The sequence below is a fragment of the Protomyctophum parallelum genome (assembly GCF_964188405.1).
Source record: "Protomyctophum parallelum genome assembly, chromosome: 13".
Classification (NCBI taxonomy): Eukaryota; Metazoa; Chordata; class Actinopteri; order Myctophiformes; family Myctophidae; genus Protomyctophum; species Protomyctophum parallelum.
The window spans coordinates 2,807,564-2,824,582 of record NC_139708.1 but is presented as its reverse complement, the minus strand read 5'-3'; the positions used below and the strand labels follow the sequence as shown (position 1 = coordinate 2,824,582).

Genomic DNA, 17,019 nt, shown 5'->3' with positions numbered 1-17,019 from the left:
GTGGGTCTGTGGTGCCCCACCCCGCCCCCCCCCCCCCCCCCCCCCGAAGGAGTGACCCCAACGACCCCTGCCGCCATCACTCACCGCCGTGGGCAGGGCAAATGGGTTGGCTTTGGCGTGCGGCAGCGGGGAACCGGCGATCGCCATGGCAACAGACTGACTGATGGTGTTGCCGCCGTCTGGGTCGCCGTCGTCGACGTAGGCGGAGGCGTGCCGGGCGCGGGCAGACGAGGGGTCTGTGGAGAAAAGGCACGTGTGATGAAACACAGACATGACGAAGCTGTCAGGGCAGAAAACCTTGTGTTTCCATAATTAGACTTTCACATCAACCCATTCTGACCTGAGATCAGATTCATACGAGGTTTCCGCCGGACACACACTGGTCTGATGAACCCATTCTGACCTGAGATCAGATTCTAAAAATGTCAGTCGCTCTTCGATTTTTCAAAAATAGCAGACCTACAAGCTCGTATCGCGCCACTCGGTGGCGCGATATGAGCTTGTAGATCTGCTATTTTAAAATAGCTAAAGCATAACATGATGCCGACACCAAAATGGGTGCCCGGTCAGAATGGGTTAATGAACCCATCAAGATCTGAGGCCCATTCGACAAATGTCTGAAATCTGTACTTCTCACACTTTCTAAATGTTGCAAAGAAATTGCAGATGTACAAGCTCGCAGCGTGGCACGAAGTGAGCTTGTCTTCTTTGTACATTTGCTATTTCTTTGAATAGTCAACACAAAAATCGAAAATGACAGATGCTTTCCTGGTAAACTGACTGAAAAACTAGTGAAAATAGCTAGTCCGAGGATTTAAAAATATTGAACCACTGAAAAGTATATTAACAAGAGCTTGTGACTAAATAATAACTGGATCCATTGGGACACAGGTATTCTTTTTCCATTTAATGAAAGGAAACGGTTTTAGACAGACTGAAACCGTGTATGTCCAAAACAGTAAATAGAAATTACAACAACAACAAAAACCATTGAAAAGGAAAAGCGACGTCGCTGCCCAACTAACCGCTGAAGTCGTGGAGCTGCGGCAGGCTGTCCATGGTGATGGGGATGAGTGGCAGGTAGAGCTGGGCTATGTGGGCCCTGACCTGAGGGTCGGTGTAGCGGGGGTCAGCGTCGTGGCTGCACAGCAACGAGTGGACCGCACTGATGGCCTTCTTATGGAGGAAGAACACTCTGGGAAATAGAATACCACTACGATAAGGACCTTCTTATGGAGGAAGAACACTCTGGGAAATAGAATACCACTACGATAAGGACCTTCTTATGAAGGAAGAACACTCTGGGGAATAGAATACCACTACGTTAAGGACCTTCTTATGGAGGAAGAACACTCTGGGAAATAGAATACCACTACGTTAAGGACCTTCTTATGGAGGAAGAACACTCTGGGAAATAGAATACCACTACGATAAGGACCTTCTTATGAAGGAAGAACACTCTGGGGAATAGAATACCACTACGTTAAGGACCTTCTTATGGAGGAAGAACACTCTGGGAAATAGAATACCACTACGATAAGGACCTTCTTATGGAGGAAGAACACTCTGGGAAATAGAATACCACTACGATAAGGACCTTCTTATGGAGGAAGAACACTCTGGGGAATAGAATACCACTACGTTAAGGACCTTCTTATGAAGGAAGAACACTCTGGGGAATAGAATACCACTACGTTAAGGACCTTCTTATGGAGGAAGAACACTCTGGGAAATAGAATACCACTACGTTAAGGACCTTCTTATGGAGGAAGAACACTCTGGGGAATAGAATACCACTACGTTAAGGACCTTCTTATGGAGGAAGAACACTCTGGGAAATAGAATACCACTACGTTAAGGACCTTCTTATGGAGGAAGAACACTCTGGGGAATAGAATACCACTATGTTAAGGACCTTCTTATGGAGGAAGAACACTCTGGGGAATAGAATACCACTACGTTAAGGACCTTCTTATGGAGGAAGAACACTCTGGGGAATAGAATACCACTACGTTAAGGACCTTCTTATGGAGGAAGAACACTCTGGGGAATAGAATACCACTACGTTAAGGACCTTCATATGGAGGAAGAACACTCTGGGGAATAGAATACCACTACGTTAAGGACCTTCTTATGGAGGAAGAACACTCTGGGGAATAGAATACCACTACGTTAAGGACCTTCTTATGGAGGAAGAACACTCTGGGGAATAGAATACCACTACGATAAGGACCTTCTTATGGAGGAAGAACACTCTGGGGAATAGAATACCACTACGTTAAGGACCTTCTTATGGAGGAAGAACACTCTGGGGAATAGAATACCACTACGTTAAGGACCTTCTTATGGAGGAAGAACACTCTGGGGAATAGAATACCACTACGTTAAGGACCTTCTTATGGAGGAAGAACACTCTGGGGAATAGAATACCACTACGTTAAGGACCTTCTTATGGAGGAAGAACACTCTGGGGAATAGAATACCACTACGTTAAGGACCTTCTTATGGAGGAAGAATACTCTGGGGAATAGAATACCACTACGTTAAGGACCTTCTTATGGAGGAAGAACACTCTGGGGAATAGAATACCACTACGTTAAGGACCTTCTTATGGAGGAAGAACACTCTGGGGAATAGAATACCACTACGTTAAGGACCTTCTTATGGAGGAAGAACACTCTGGGGAATAGAATACCACTACGTTAAGGACCTTCTTATGGAGGAAGAACACTCTGGGGAATAGAATACCACTACGTTAAGGACCTTCTTATGGAGGAAGAACACTCTGGGGAATAGAATACCACTACGTTAAGGACCTTCTTATGGAGGAAGAACACTCTGGGGAATAGAATACCACTACGTTAAGGACCTTCTTATGGAGGAAGAACACTCTGGGGAATAGAATACCACTACGTTAAGGACCTTCTTATGGAGGAAGAACACTCTGGGGAATAGAATACCACTACGTTAAGGACCTTCTTATGGAGGAAGAACACTCTGGGGAATAGAATACCACTACGTTAAGGACCTTCTTATGGAGGAAGAACACTCTGGGGAATAGAATACCACTACGTTAAGGACCTTCTTATGGAGGAAGAACACTCTGGGGAATAGAATACCACTACGTTAAGGACCTTCTTATGGAGGAAGAACACTCTGGGGAATAGAATACCACTACGTTAAGGACCTTCTTATGGAGGAAGAACACTCTGGGGAATAGAATACCACTACGTTAAGGACCTTCTTATGGAGGAAGAACACTCTGGGGAATAGAATACCACTACGTTAAGGACCTTCTTATGGAGGAAGAACACTCTGGGGAATAGAATACCACTACGATAAGGACCTTCTTATGGAGGAAGAACACTCTGGGGAATAGAATACCACTACGTTAAGGACCTTCTTATGGAGGAAGAACACTCTGGGGAATAGAATACCACTACGTTAAGGACCTTCTTATGGAGGAAGAACACTCTGGGGAATAGAATACCACTACGTTAAGGACCTTCTTATGAAGGAAGAACACTCTGGGGAATAGAATACCACTACGTTAAGGACCTTCTTATGGAGGAAGAACACTCTGGGGAATAGAATACCACTACGATAAGGACCTTCTTATGGAGGAAGAACACTCTGGGGAATAGAATACCACTACGATAAGGACCTTCTTATGGAGGAAGAACACTCTGGGGAATAGAATACCACTACGTTAAGGACCTTCTTATGGAGGAAGAACACTCTGGGGAATAGAATACCACTACGTTAAGGACCTTCTTATGGAGGAAGAACACTCTGGGGAATAGAATACCACTACGTTAAGGACCTTCTTATGGAGGAAGAACACTCTGGGGAATAGAATACCACTACGTTAAGGACCTTCTTATGGAGGAAGAACACTCTGGGGAATAGAATACCACTACGTTAAGGACCTTCTTATGGAGGAAGAACACTCTGGGGAATAGAATACCACTACGTTAAGGACCTTCTTATGGAGGAAGAACACTCTGGGGAATAGAATACCACTACGTTAAGGACCTTCTTATGGAGGAAGAACACTCTGGGGAATAGAATACCACTACGTTAAGGACCTTCTTATGGAGGAAGAACACTCTGGGGAATAGAATACCACTACGTTAAGGACCTTCTTATGGAGGAAGAACACTCTGGGGAATAGAATACCACTACGTTAAGGACCTTCTTATGGAGGAAGAACACTCTGGGGAATAGAATACCACTACGTTAAGGACCTTCTTATGGAGGAAGAACACTCTGGGGAATAGAATACCACTACGTTAAGGACCTTCTTATGGAGGAAGAACACTCTGGGGAATAGAATACCACTACGATAAGGACCTTCTTATGGAGGAAGAACACTCTGGGGAATAGAATACCACTACGTTAAGGACCTTCATAATGGAGGAAGAACACTCTGGGGAATAGAATACCACTACGTTAAGGACCTTCTTATGGAGGAAGAACACTCTGGGGAATAGAATACCACTACGTTAAGGACCTTCTTATGGAGGAAGAACACTCTGGGGAATAGAATACCACTACGTTAAGGACCTTCATATGGAGGAAGAACACTCTGGGGAATAGAATACCACTACGTTAAGGACCTTCTTATGGAGGAAGAACACTCTGGGGAATAGAATACCACTACGATAAGGACCTTCTTATGGAGGAAGAACACTCTGGGGAATAGAATACCACTACGTTAAGGACCTTCTTATGGAGGAAGAACACTCTGGGGAATAGAATACCACTACGATAAGGACCTTCTTATGGAGGAAGAACACTGAGGGAATAGAATACCACTACGTTAAGGACCTTCATATGGAGGAAGAACACTCTGGGGAATAGAATACCACTACGTTAAGGACCTTCTTATGGAGGAAGAACACTGAGGGAATAGAATACCACTACGTTAAGGACCTTCATATGGAGGAAGAACACTCTGGGGAATAGAATACCACTACGTTAAGGACCTTCATATGGAGGAAGAACACTCTGGGGAATAGAATACCACTACGTTAAGGACCTTCTTATGGAGGAAGAACACTCTGGGGAATAGAATACCACTACGTTAAGGACCTTCTTATGGAGGAAGAACACTCTGGGGAATAGAATACCACTACGTTAAGGACCTTCTTATGGAGGAAGAACACTCTGGGGAATAGAATACCACTACATTAAGGACCTTCTTATGGAGGAAGAACACTCTGGGGAATAGAATACCACTACGTTAAGGACCTTCTTATGGAGGAAGAACACTCTGGGGAATAGAATACCACTACGTTAAGGACCTTCATATGGAGGAAGAACACTCTGGGGAATAGAATACCACTACGTTAAGGACCTTCTTATGGAGGAAGAACACTCTGGGGAATAGAATACCACTACGTTAAGGACCTTCTTATGGAGGAAGAACACTCTGGGGAATAGAATACCACTACGTTAAGGACCTTCTTATGGAGGAAGAACACTCTGGGGAATAGAATACCACTACGTTAAGGACCTTCTTATGGAGGAAGAACACTCTGGGGAATAGAATACCACTACGATAAGGACCTTCTTATGGAGGAAGAACACTCTGGGGAATAGAATACCACTACGTTAAGGACCTTCTTATGGAGGAAGAACACTCTGGGGAATAGAATACCACTACGTTAAGGACCTTCTTATGGAGGAAGAACACTCTGGGGAATAGAATACCACTACGTTAAGGACCTTCTTATGGAGGAAGAACACTCTGGGGAATAGAATACCACTACGTTAAGGACCTTCTTATGAAGGAAGAACACTCTGGGGAATAGAATACCACTACGTTAAGGACCTTCTTATGGAGGAAGAACACTCTGGGGAATAGAATACCACTACGATAAGGACCTTCTTATGGAGGAAGAACACTCTGGGGAATAGAATACCACTACGATAAGGACCTTCTTATGGAGGAAGAACACTCTGGGGAATAGAATACCACTACGTTAAGGACCTTCTTATGGAGGAAGAACACTCTGGGGAATAGAATACCACTACGTTAAGGACCTTCTTATGGAGGAAGAACACTCTGGGGAATAGAATACCACTACGTTAAGGACCTTCTTATGGAGGAAGAACACTCTGGGGAATAGAATACCACTACGTTAAGGACCTTCTTATGGAGGAAGAACACTCTGGGGAATAGAATACCACTACGATAAGGACCTTCTTATGGAGGAAGAACACTCTGGGGAATAGAATACCACTACGATAAGGACCTTCTTATGGAGGAAGAACACTCTGGGGAATAGAATACCACTACGTTAAGGACCTTCTTATGGAGGAAGAACACTCTGGGGAATAGAATACCACTACGTTAAGGACCTTCTTATGGAGGAAGAACACTCTGGGGAATAGAATACCACTACGTTAAGGACCTTCTTATGGAGGAAGAACACTCTGGGGAATAGAATACCACTACGTTAAGGACCTTCTTATGGAGGAAGAACACTCTGGGGAATAGAATACCACTACGTTAAGGACCTTCTTATGGAGGAAGAACACTCTGGGGAATAGAATACCACTACGTTAAGGACCTTCTTATGGAGGAAGAACACTCTGGGGAATAGAATACCACTACGATAAGGACCTTCTTATGGAGGAAGAACACTCTGGGGAATAGAATACCACTACGTTAAGGACCTTCTTATGGAGGAAGAACACTCTGGGGAATAGAATACCACTACGTTAAGGACCTTCTTATGGAGGAAGAACACTCTGGGGAATAGAATACCACTACGTTAAGGACCTTCTTATGGAGGAAGAACACTCTGGGGAATAGAATACCACTACGATAAGGACCTTCTTATGGAGGAAGAACACTCTGGGGAATAGAATACCACTACGTTAAGGACCTTCTTATGGAGGAAGAACACTCTGGGGAATAGAATACCACTACGTTAAGGACCTTCTTATGAAGGAAGAACACTCTGGGGAATAGAATACCACTACGTTAAGGACCTTCTTATGGAGGAAGAACACTCTGGGGAATAGAATACCACTACGTTAAGGACCTTCTTATGGAGGAAGAACACTCTGGGGAATAGAATACCACTACGATAAGGACCTTCTTATGGAGGAAGAACACTCTGGGGAATAGAATACCACTACGTTAAGGACCTTCTTATGGAGGAAGAACACTCTGGGGAATAGAATACCACTACGTTAAGGACCTTCATATGGAGGAAGAACACTCTGGGGAATAGAATACCACTACGTTAAGGACCTTCTTATGGAGGAAGAACACTCTGGGGAATAGAATACCACTACGTTAAGGACCTTCTTATGAAGGAAGAACACTCTGGGGAATAGAATACCACTACGTTAAGGACCTTCTTATGGAGGAAGAACACTCTGGGGAATAGAATACCACTACGTTAAGGACCTTCTTATGGAGGAAGAACACTCTGGGGAATAGAATACCACTACGTTAAGGACCTTCTTATGGAGGAAGAACACTCTGGGGAATAGAATACCACTACGATAAGGACCTTCTTATGGAGGAAGAACACTCTGGGGAATAGAATACCACTACGTTAAGGACCTTCTTATGGAGGAAGAACACTCTGGGGAATAGAATACCACTACGTTAAGGACCTTCTTATGGAGGAAGAACACTCTGGGGAATAGAATACCACTACGTTAAGGACCTTCTTATGGAGGAAGAACACTCTGGGGAATAGAATACCACTACGTTAAGGACCTTCTTATGGAGGAAGAACACTCTGGGGAATAGAATACCACTACGTTAAGGACCTTCTTATGGAGGAAGAACACTCTGGGGAATAGAATACCACTACGTTAAGGACCTTCTTATGGAGGAAGAACACTCTGGGGAATAGAATACCACTACGATAAGGACCTTCTTATGGAGGAAGAACACTCTGGGGAATAGAATACCACTACGTTAAGGACCTTCTTATGGAGGAAGAACACTCTGGGGAATAGAATACCACTACGTTAAGGACCTTCTTATGGAGGAAGAACACTCTGGGGAATAGAATACCACTACGTTAAGGACCTTCTTATGGAGGAAGAACACTCTGGGGAATAGAATACCACTACGTTAAGGACCTTCTTATGGAGGAAGAACACTCTGGGGAATAGAATACCACTACGTTAAGGACCTTCTTATGGAGGAAGAACACTCTGGGGAATAGAATACCACTACGTTAAGGACCTTCTTATGGAGGAAGAACACTCTGGGGAATAGAATACCACTACGTTAAGGACCTTCTTATGGAGGAAGAACACTCTGGGGAATAGAATACCACTACGTTAAGGACCTTCTTATGGAGGAAGAACACTCTGGGGAATAGAATACCACTACGTTAAGGACCTTCTTATGGAGGAAGAACACTCTGGGGAATAGAATACCACTACGTTAAGGACCTTCTTATGAAGGAAGAACACTCTGGGGAATAGAATACCACTACGTTAAGGACCTTCTTATGGAGGAAGAACACTCTGGGGAATAGAATACCACTACGTTAAGGACCTTCATATGGAGGAAGAACACTCTGGGGAATAGAATACCACTACGTTAAGGACCTTCTTATGGAGGAAGAACACTCTGGGGAATAGAATACCACTACGTTAAGGACCTTCTTATGGAGGAAGAACACTCTGGGGAATAGAATACCACTACGTTAAGGACCTTCTTATGGAGGAAGAACACTCTGGGGAATAGAATACCACTACGTTAAGGACCTTCTTATGAAGGAAGAACACTCTGGGGAATAGAATACCACTACGTTAAGGACCTTCTTATGGAGGAAGAACACTCTGGGGAATAGAATACCACTACGTTAAGGACCTTCTTATGGAGGAAGAACACTCTGGGGAATAGAATACCACTACGTTAAGGACCTTCTTATGGAGGAAGAACACTCTGGGGAATAGAATACCACTACGTTAAGGACCTTCATATGGAGGAAGAACACTCTGGGGAATAGAATACCACTACGTTAAGGACCTTCTTATGGAGGAAGAACACTCTGGGGAATAGAATACCACTACGTTAAGGACCTTCTTATGGAGGAAGAACACTCTGGGGAATAGAATACCACTACGTTAAGGACCTTCTTATGGAGGAAGAACACTCTGGGGAATAGAATACCACTACGTTAAGGACCTTCTTATGGAGGAAGAACACTCTGGGGAATAGAATACCACTATGTTAAGGACCTTCTTATGGAGGAAGAACACTCTGGGGAATAGAATACCACTACGTTAAGGACCTTCTTATGGAGGAAGAACACTCTGGGGAATAGAATACCACTACGTTAAGGACCTTCTTATGGAGGAAGAACACTCTGGGGAATAGAATACCACTACGATAAGGACCTTCTTATGGAGGAAGAACACTCTGGGGAATAGAATACCACTACGTTAAGGACCTTCTTATGGAGGAAGAACACTCTGGGGAATAGAATACCACTACGTTAAGGACCTTCTTATGGAGGAAGAACACTCTGGGGAATAGAATACCACTACGTTAAGGACCTTCTTATGGAGGAAGAACACTCTGGGGAATAGAATACCACTACGTTAAGGACCTTCTTATGGAGGAAGAACACTCTGGGGAATAGAATACCACTACGATAAGGACCTTCATATGGAGGAAGAACACTCTGGGGAATAGAATACCACTACGATAAGGACCTTCTTATGAAGGAAGAACACTCTGGGGAATAGAATACCACTACGATAAGGACCTTCTTATGGAGGAAGAACACTCTGGGGAATAGAATACCACTACGTTAAGGACCTTCTTATGGAGGAAGAACACTCTGGGGAATAGAATACCACTACGTTAAGGACCTTCTTATGGAGGAAGAACACTCTGGGGAATAGAATACCACTACGTTAAGGACCTTCTTATGGAGGAAGAACACTCTGGGGAATAGAATACCACTACGTTAAGGACCTTCTTATGGAGGAAGAACACTCTGGGGAATAGAATACCACTATGTTAAGGACCTTCTTATGGAGGAAGAACACTCTGGGGAATAGAATACCACTACGTTAAGGACCTTCTTATGGAGGAAGAACACTCTGGGGAATAGAATACCACTACGATAAGGACCTTCTTATGGAGGAAGAACACTCTGGGGAATAGAATACCACTACGTTAAGGACCTTCTTATGGAGGAAGAACACTCTGGGGAATAGAATACCACTACGTTAAGGACCTTCTTATGGAGGAAGAACACTCTGGGGAATAGAATACCACTACGTTAAGGACCTTCTTATGGAGGAAGAACACTCTGGGGAATAGAATACCACTACGATAAGGACCTTCATATGGAGGAAGAACACTCTGGGGAATAGAATACCACTACGTTAAGGACCTTCTTATGGAGGAAGAACACTCTGGGGAATAGAATACCACTACGTTAAGGACCTTCTTATGGAGGAAGAACACTCTGGGGAATAGAATACCACTATGTTAAGGACCTTCTTATGGAGGAAGAACACTCTGGGGAATAGAATACCACTACGTTAAGGACCTTCTTATGGAGGAAGAACACTCTGGGGAATAGAATACCACTACGTTAAGGACCTTCTTATGGAGGAAGAACACTCTGGGGAATAGAATACCACTACGTTAAGGACCTTCTTATGGAGGAAGAACACTCTGGGGAATAGAATACCACTACGATAAGGACCTTCTTATGGAGGAAGAACACTCTGGGGAATAGAATACCACTACGTTAAGGACCTTCTTATGGAGGAAGAACACTCTGGGGAATAGAATACCACTACGTTAAGGACCTTCTTATGGAGGAAGAACACTCTGGGGAATAGAATACCACTACGTTAAGGACCTTCTTATGGAGGAAGAACACTCTGGGGAATAGAATACCACTACGTTAAGGACCTTCTTATGGAGGAAGAACACTCTGGGGAATAGAATACCACTACGTTAAGGACCTTCTTATGGAGGAAGAACACTCTGGGGAATAGAATACCACTACGTTAAGGACCTTCTTATGGAGGAAGAACACTCTGGGGAATAGAATACCACTACGTTAAGGACCTTCTTATGGAGGAAGAACACTCTGGGGAATAGAATACCACTACGTTAAGGACCTTCTTATGGAGGAAGAACACTCTGGGGAATAGAATACCACTACGTTAAGGACCTTCTTATGGAGGAAGAACACTCTGGGGAATAGAATACCACTACGTTAAGGACCTTCTTATGGAGGAAGAACACTCTGGGGAATAGAATACCACTACGTTAAGGACCTTCATATGGAGGAAGAACACTCTGGGGAATAGAATACCACTACGTTAAGGACCTTCTTATGGAGGAAGAACACTCTGGGGAATAGAATACCACTACGTTAAGGACCTTCTTATGGAGGAAGAACACTCTGGGGAATAGAATACCACTACGTTAAGGACCTTCTTATGGAGGAAGAACACTCTGGGGAATAGAATACCACTACGTTAAGGACCTTCTTATGGAGGAAGAACACTCTGGGGAATAGAATACCACTACGTTAAGGACCTTCTTATGGAGGAAGAACACTCTGGGGAATAGAATACCACTACGTTAAGGACCTTCTTATGGAGGAAGAACACTCTGAGGAATAGAATACCACTACGTTAAGGACCTTCTTATGGAGGAAGAACACTCTGGGGAATAGAATACCACTACGTTAAGGACCTTCTTATGGAGGAAGAACACTCTGGGGAATAGAATACCACTACGATAAGGACCTTCTTATGGAGGAAGAACACTCTGGGGAATAGAATACCACTACGTTAAGGACCTTCTTATGGAGGAAGAACACTCTGGGGAATAGAATACCACTACGTTAAGGACCTTCTTATGGAGGAAGAACACTCTGGGGAATAGAATACCACTACGTTAAGGACCTTCTTATGGAGGAAGAACACTCTGGGGAATAGAATACCACTACGTTAAGGACCTTCTTATGGAGGAAGAACACTCTGGGGAATAGAATACCACTACGTTAAGGACCTTCTTATGGAGGAAGAACACTCTGGGGAATAGAATACCACTACGTTAAGGACCTTCTTATGGAGGAAGAACACTCTGGGGAATAGAATACCACTACGTTAAGGACCTTCTTATGGAGGAAGAACACTCTGGGGAATAGAATACCACTACGTTAAGGACCTTCTTATGAAGGAAGAATACCACAGAATCTTTGAATGCAGATTGCGGCCCCTAGATGTCACAGAGGCTAATTCTTTTTGGGTTCTACCCGTTGCTGGCTGTCTGAATACCAAAAAAAAAGAAAAGGACATTAAAATGTTGACATATTATTGCTTATAGCAGCTTTAAGAGGTTAGGGGTTTCGGTTAGAGTTAGGCCTGATTTCTGCTTAGTTGCACTGAGGTGTCACGCACTGGAAAACAACCGCCTTTATTCAGCTATTTTGATGCCTCACAAGTATAATAATACAAGTGTGTGTGTGTGTGTGTGTGTGTGTGTGTGTGTGTGTGTGTTTGTGTGTGTGTGTGTGTGTGTGTGTGTGTGTGTGTGTGTGTTTGTGTGTGTGTGTGTGTGTGTGTGTGTGTGTGTGTGTATGAGCCCACCCCTCTCCGTCGGGCTCCAGAATGAGAGAGAGCTCGCTGAGCAGCAAGCCAGACAGGAAGTGCTGCTGGCGGAACGGGACAGAGAGCTCAAACATGCTGGCCACGCCCCCGTCCTGAACCATGCTGGAAAACGCTGAACTCTGAGGACACACACACACACACACACACACACACACACACACACACACACACACACACACACACACACACACAGAGGAATGATGAAGACCATGTTGATATCATCGTCGTCATCATCATCATGAGGGAAGAATACAGTCGACAGTCGAAAAAGTGAGCTCAACGGGCTAAATATAATCTTAAAAACAGAAGGTTGAAAGTTGGGAGGATTTAGAGAGGAAATGAACATGCAAGAACGGATTACATCATCGTGGTTACCTCACCCAGCTTGTGGAGATATTGTTTCACCAATTAAGGAAGGACAAATAAAGAACCAAACCAAAACCAACGGAAATTTTAAGGTCTTCCATAAATTAGAAAACAAATGTTTAAAGGTATATTCAGTGATTTCACTCAAAAAACCTCGTTTTTGGCTGTGGGACCCAGCCTTTCGTCCAATCAGGATAGAGAGTCAAAAACGAAACCTAAGGTTTTTTGACCCCCAGGGGTTAACTGGGGACAGGGAGGAACTCCTTATATGGCCAGCACACTCTATAGTAGGGAGGATTATCACAACAAAACAAAAAAATAAGTGATATTTGAATTAAGTGAAATCACTGAATATACCTTTAAAAAGTTGTGAAAATAGCCAATCTACAAGCTCACAACTCGGCGCTTAGCGACACATTGTGAACTTGTAGGTCGGCGAATTTTCACTAGATTGCACATGAGAGCTTTCGGACTTGTAAGAAGGCGTCAGTAGAAATGCATTGTATTGCATGTGAATAAGTGATGGGACATGCTCTTTGTCTGGAACAGAAGAAACAAGACAACAGGACATTAGATGCTTTAGGAAATCACTGCCATTCTTATATATTCTTTTAACCCATTCTGACCGGGCACCCATTTTGGTGTTGGCATCATGTTATGCTTTAGCTATTGAAAAATAGCAGATCTACAAGCTCATATCGCGCCACCGAGTGGCGCGATACGAGCTTGTAGGTCTGCTATTTTTGAAAAAAATCGAAGAACGACTGACATTTTTAGAATCTGATCTCAGGTCAGAATGTGGTACCTGTGAGGTAGTGGAGGACGTAGAAGGGGAGGGGGAGGCCGGTGGGCTGAGGGTGGAGCAGGGCAGGTTGAGGGTGACGTAGTGCTCGTGGCTGCTCACTATGCGGGTGAAGTCCATCCTCAGGGCGCTCAGAGAGCTGGGGCTCTGGGCCGTGTGCAGCATTTTGGCAATCTGAGAACGAACAGAGCACAGTTGGTGATATTCAGATTGTTTAGTCCATTTCCAGGAAAAGTAACAGTTTTGGAGGTACAAAGTGTCTCCCTGACAGAGAAGATATGTTAAGAGTAGTTGAATGCGTCTGTGTCTGTGTGTGTGTGTGTGTGTGTGTGTGTGTGTGTGTGTGTGTGTGTGTGTGTGTGTGTGTGTGTGTGTGTGTGCACCTGTTTGTAGTAGGTGCGGATGAGGTTGAACACAAAGCCGCGGTCCATGAGAGACAGCAGGTCGTTGAGGAAGAAGGCCAGACTGCTGTTCAGTCTCTCCACAAGCTCCACATCCTGACAAGCAGACATAGATTCAGTTAATGTTAATGACAGGCGATAATGGTGCATCAACAACAACAGAGCAACATTAGCGCGTGATCTGATCGGGTGGTGCTGCTGATCAGCATTCTCCTAAAGGCCGCAATTTGTTTCTTGCTTATCTCTGGAACACTGGCTTTGCAACTTTTTGTTGGCTCCTCAGCCCACTGAAAACAAAAAGGCACTTAGATCCAAGTGAACAATCCATTTCTTGGTTTGCTCATGTAGTGCAGGGGTCTGCAACCTTTTTTAATTGAAGTGCCATGTTTTTAATTACTACATAGTGTGCCATATCAACATAATTTGAATGGCACCACATACAAAATTCCAACATATTTTGATTGTCCACAAATATAACCTTTTTAAATATTTTCTTTCACATTATTATAATGATCATTAGACTCAGAGCAATAACCCACCCCAGAGTTATAATGAATGTAGAACGTGCAGGATGTAATTTACATACAAATGTGAAGGACTACATTTATTTGACTACATTGTTTTCAATAGTTTATTTTAAACCAAAAATACTCTCTCACAAACTTCTGCCAGTGAGCCAGTGATCACCCTCCTTTGTGCCAATGGTGGCACTGGTGCCTAAGGTTGCCTACCCCTGGTGTAGTGGCATGGTGTTTTGGGGTTCTGTTCCGTACCTTATGGCATCGACTGGCGATATCTGCACTTATGGCACAGACGAGAGCAGCAATGTCGTCCACGAAGCGGTCAGGGAAGCGCTGGCGTCTGGGAAAATCCAGCCTGTTGGACAGGAATAAGTGATGGGACATGCTCTTTGTCTGGAACAGAAGAAACAAGACAACAGGACATTAGATGCTTTAGGAAATCACTGCCATTCTTATATATTCTTTTAACCCATTCTGACCGGGCACCCATTTTGGTGTTGGCATCATGTCGTGCTTTAGCTATTGAAAAATAGCAGATCTACAAGCTCATATCGCGCCACCGAGTGGCGCGATACGAGCTTGTAGGTCTGCTATTTTTTTTTAAAAATCGAAGAACGACTGACATTTTTAGAATCTGATCTCAGGTCAGAATGGGTTCATCAGACCAGAACAGGTAATGGATTAACCCATTCTGAACGGGCACCCATTTTGGTGTCAGCATCATGTTATGCTTTAGCTATTGAAAAATAGCAGATCTACAAGCTCATAGCGCGCCACAAAGTGGTGCGCTACGAGCTTGTAGGTCTGCTATTTTTTTTAAATCGAAGAACGACCGACATTTTTTTAATCTGATCTCAGGTCAGAATGGGTTACTCAGACCAGTGTGTGTCCAGTGGAAACCTCGTATGAATCTGATCTCAGGTCAGAATGGGTTAACAATGGACTCTGTATGTACTCATTATAAGATGTAACAATAAAAAGTATTGAATTATAGTCACCGTTGTAAAAAGATACAAAACACAAACAATACATACACGTACATTTTCTCCTTTTGTTTCACCGTTTTGGTAAATCACAGACAAATAATACATTCCACAATGCCTCTTCCAACTTATTCTGAAACGATCAAGATCCATGCACTTTGCCTCCATTGTGTATGAGGCAACTCCAGATGTTCCTGTGTGTGTCAAGTATGTAAGGTCGATCAAGTGGAACCAGTGGTGGAATGTAATGGAGTACATTTACTTAAGTACAATTTTGAAGTATTTGTACTTTAATTGAGTATTTTCAATTTCTAATACTCCACTGCATCTCGGATCCAAATATTGTACATTTACTTTACTTACATTTATTACATACTAGTTACTTTCTGAGCTTGTAGATCTGCTATTTTCAAAGATATTTGTATACATTTGAAATCTTGAAATGGCACATTCTGCATAGTGAGTACAGTACATTTTGAATTTCTACATTGCAGTATTGATACTTTTACTTAAAAAACCACTGGTGTCAAGCATGTAAGGTTGATCAAGTGGAAGCGTTACTACCTTAGAGTATATATATATGAATAGAGACGGCACCCAGAGGAAATCTTGAGGCGAAATGGACATAGTGGCCGAATGAAGGTATTGCAGCCTGGCCCCAAACACATGAACGCGCTGTCCGTTGACTAACATTGTACACGTTCACGACGGGCGACGCTCGTGTGCGTTCAACGGCAGCGCGTTCATGTGTTTGGGGCCACTCACCATTGCAATCCGTCCCAGAATGCACTCTGTTCCTACACGTCCACACGTCCCAAACTCTTCTCCCTTCTGGCTCCAAAACTGTGGAATGCACTTCCCATTGCAGTCAGAACTGCAGCATCACTCCCAATCATCCGCCGTAGCCTGAAAACCCACCTTTTCAGACTCCATCATGGCCCATAGCACTTACCCTAACCCCTTAGATAGCATTTCTGTTGCCTTAGATAGCATTTGACACAGACTTATAGCATGTTATGTAGACAGCACTATAATTGTATTGTATATAGTCATAGCACGCCATAGTACATATGTATAGCATAGTAGTAAATATGTATAGTTTATATGTATAGTGTATGTATAGTTTCATTATATAGATATTCCACTGTTACTTTCTTAGCTTACGCATGTTTCATGATATTGATAAATGCTTTTATGTGATGTATTCCCATGCTTTTGTTCTTGCTTAAATGTAAGTCGCTCTGGATTAAGAGCGTCTGCTAAATGCCTAAATTGTAAATTGTAATTGAATCCGCCTCATGCGCTTT

General features: G+C 43.4%; 1 protein-coding gene across 2 annotated transcripts in view; it reads right to left on the bottom strand.

Annotated features, from left to right (window-relative positions):
- The window catches only part of dock6 (dedicator of cytokinesis 6), a 116,992-nt gene that overhangs the window by 36,125 nt on the left and 63,848 nt on the right, over positions 1 to 17,019 (bottom strand). For both annotated transcript variants that reach the window (XM_083779469.1, XM_083779470.1), the window contains exons 25-30: positions 14,982 to 15,122; positions 14,191 to 14,304; positions 13,811 to 13,981; positions 12,619 to 12,758; positions 1,026 to 1,195; positions 85 to 236 (exon numbers count right to left, since the gene is read on the bottom strand). In XM_083779469.1, coding sequence (XP_083635595.1) covers positions 85 to 236; positions 1,026 to 1,195; positions 12,619 to 12,758; positions 13,811 to 13,981; positions 14,191 to 14,304; positions 14,982 to 15,122 — 888 coding nt within the window. The remainder of the gene's footprint in view (positions 1 to 84; positions 237 to 1,025; positions 1,196 to 12,618; positions 12,759 to 13,810; positions 13,982 to 14,190; positions 14,305 to 14,981; positions 15,123 to 17,019) is intronic.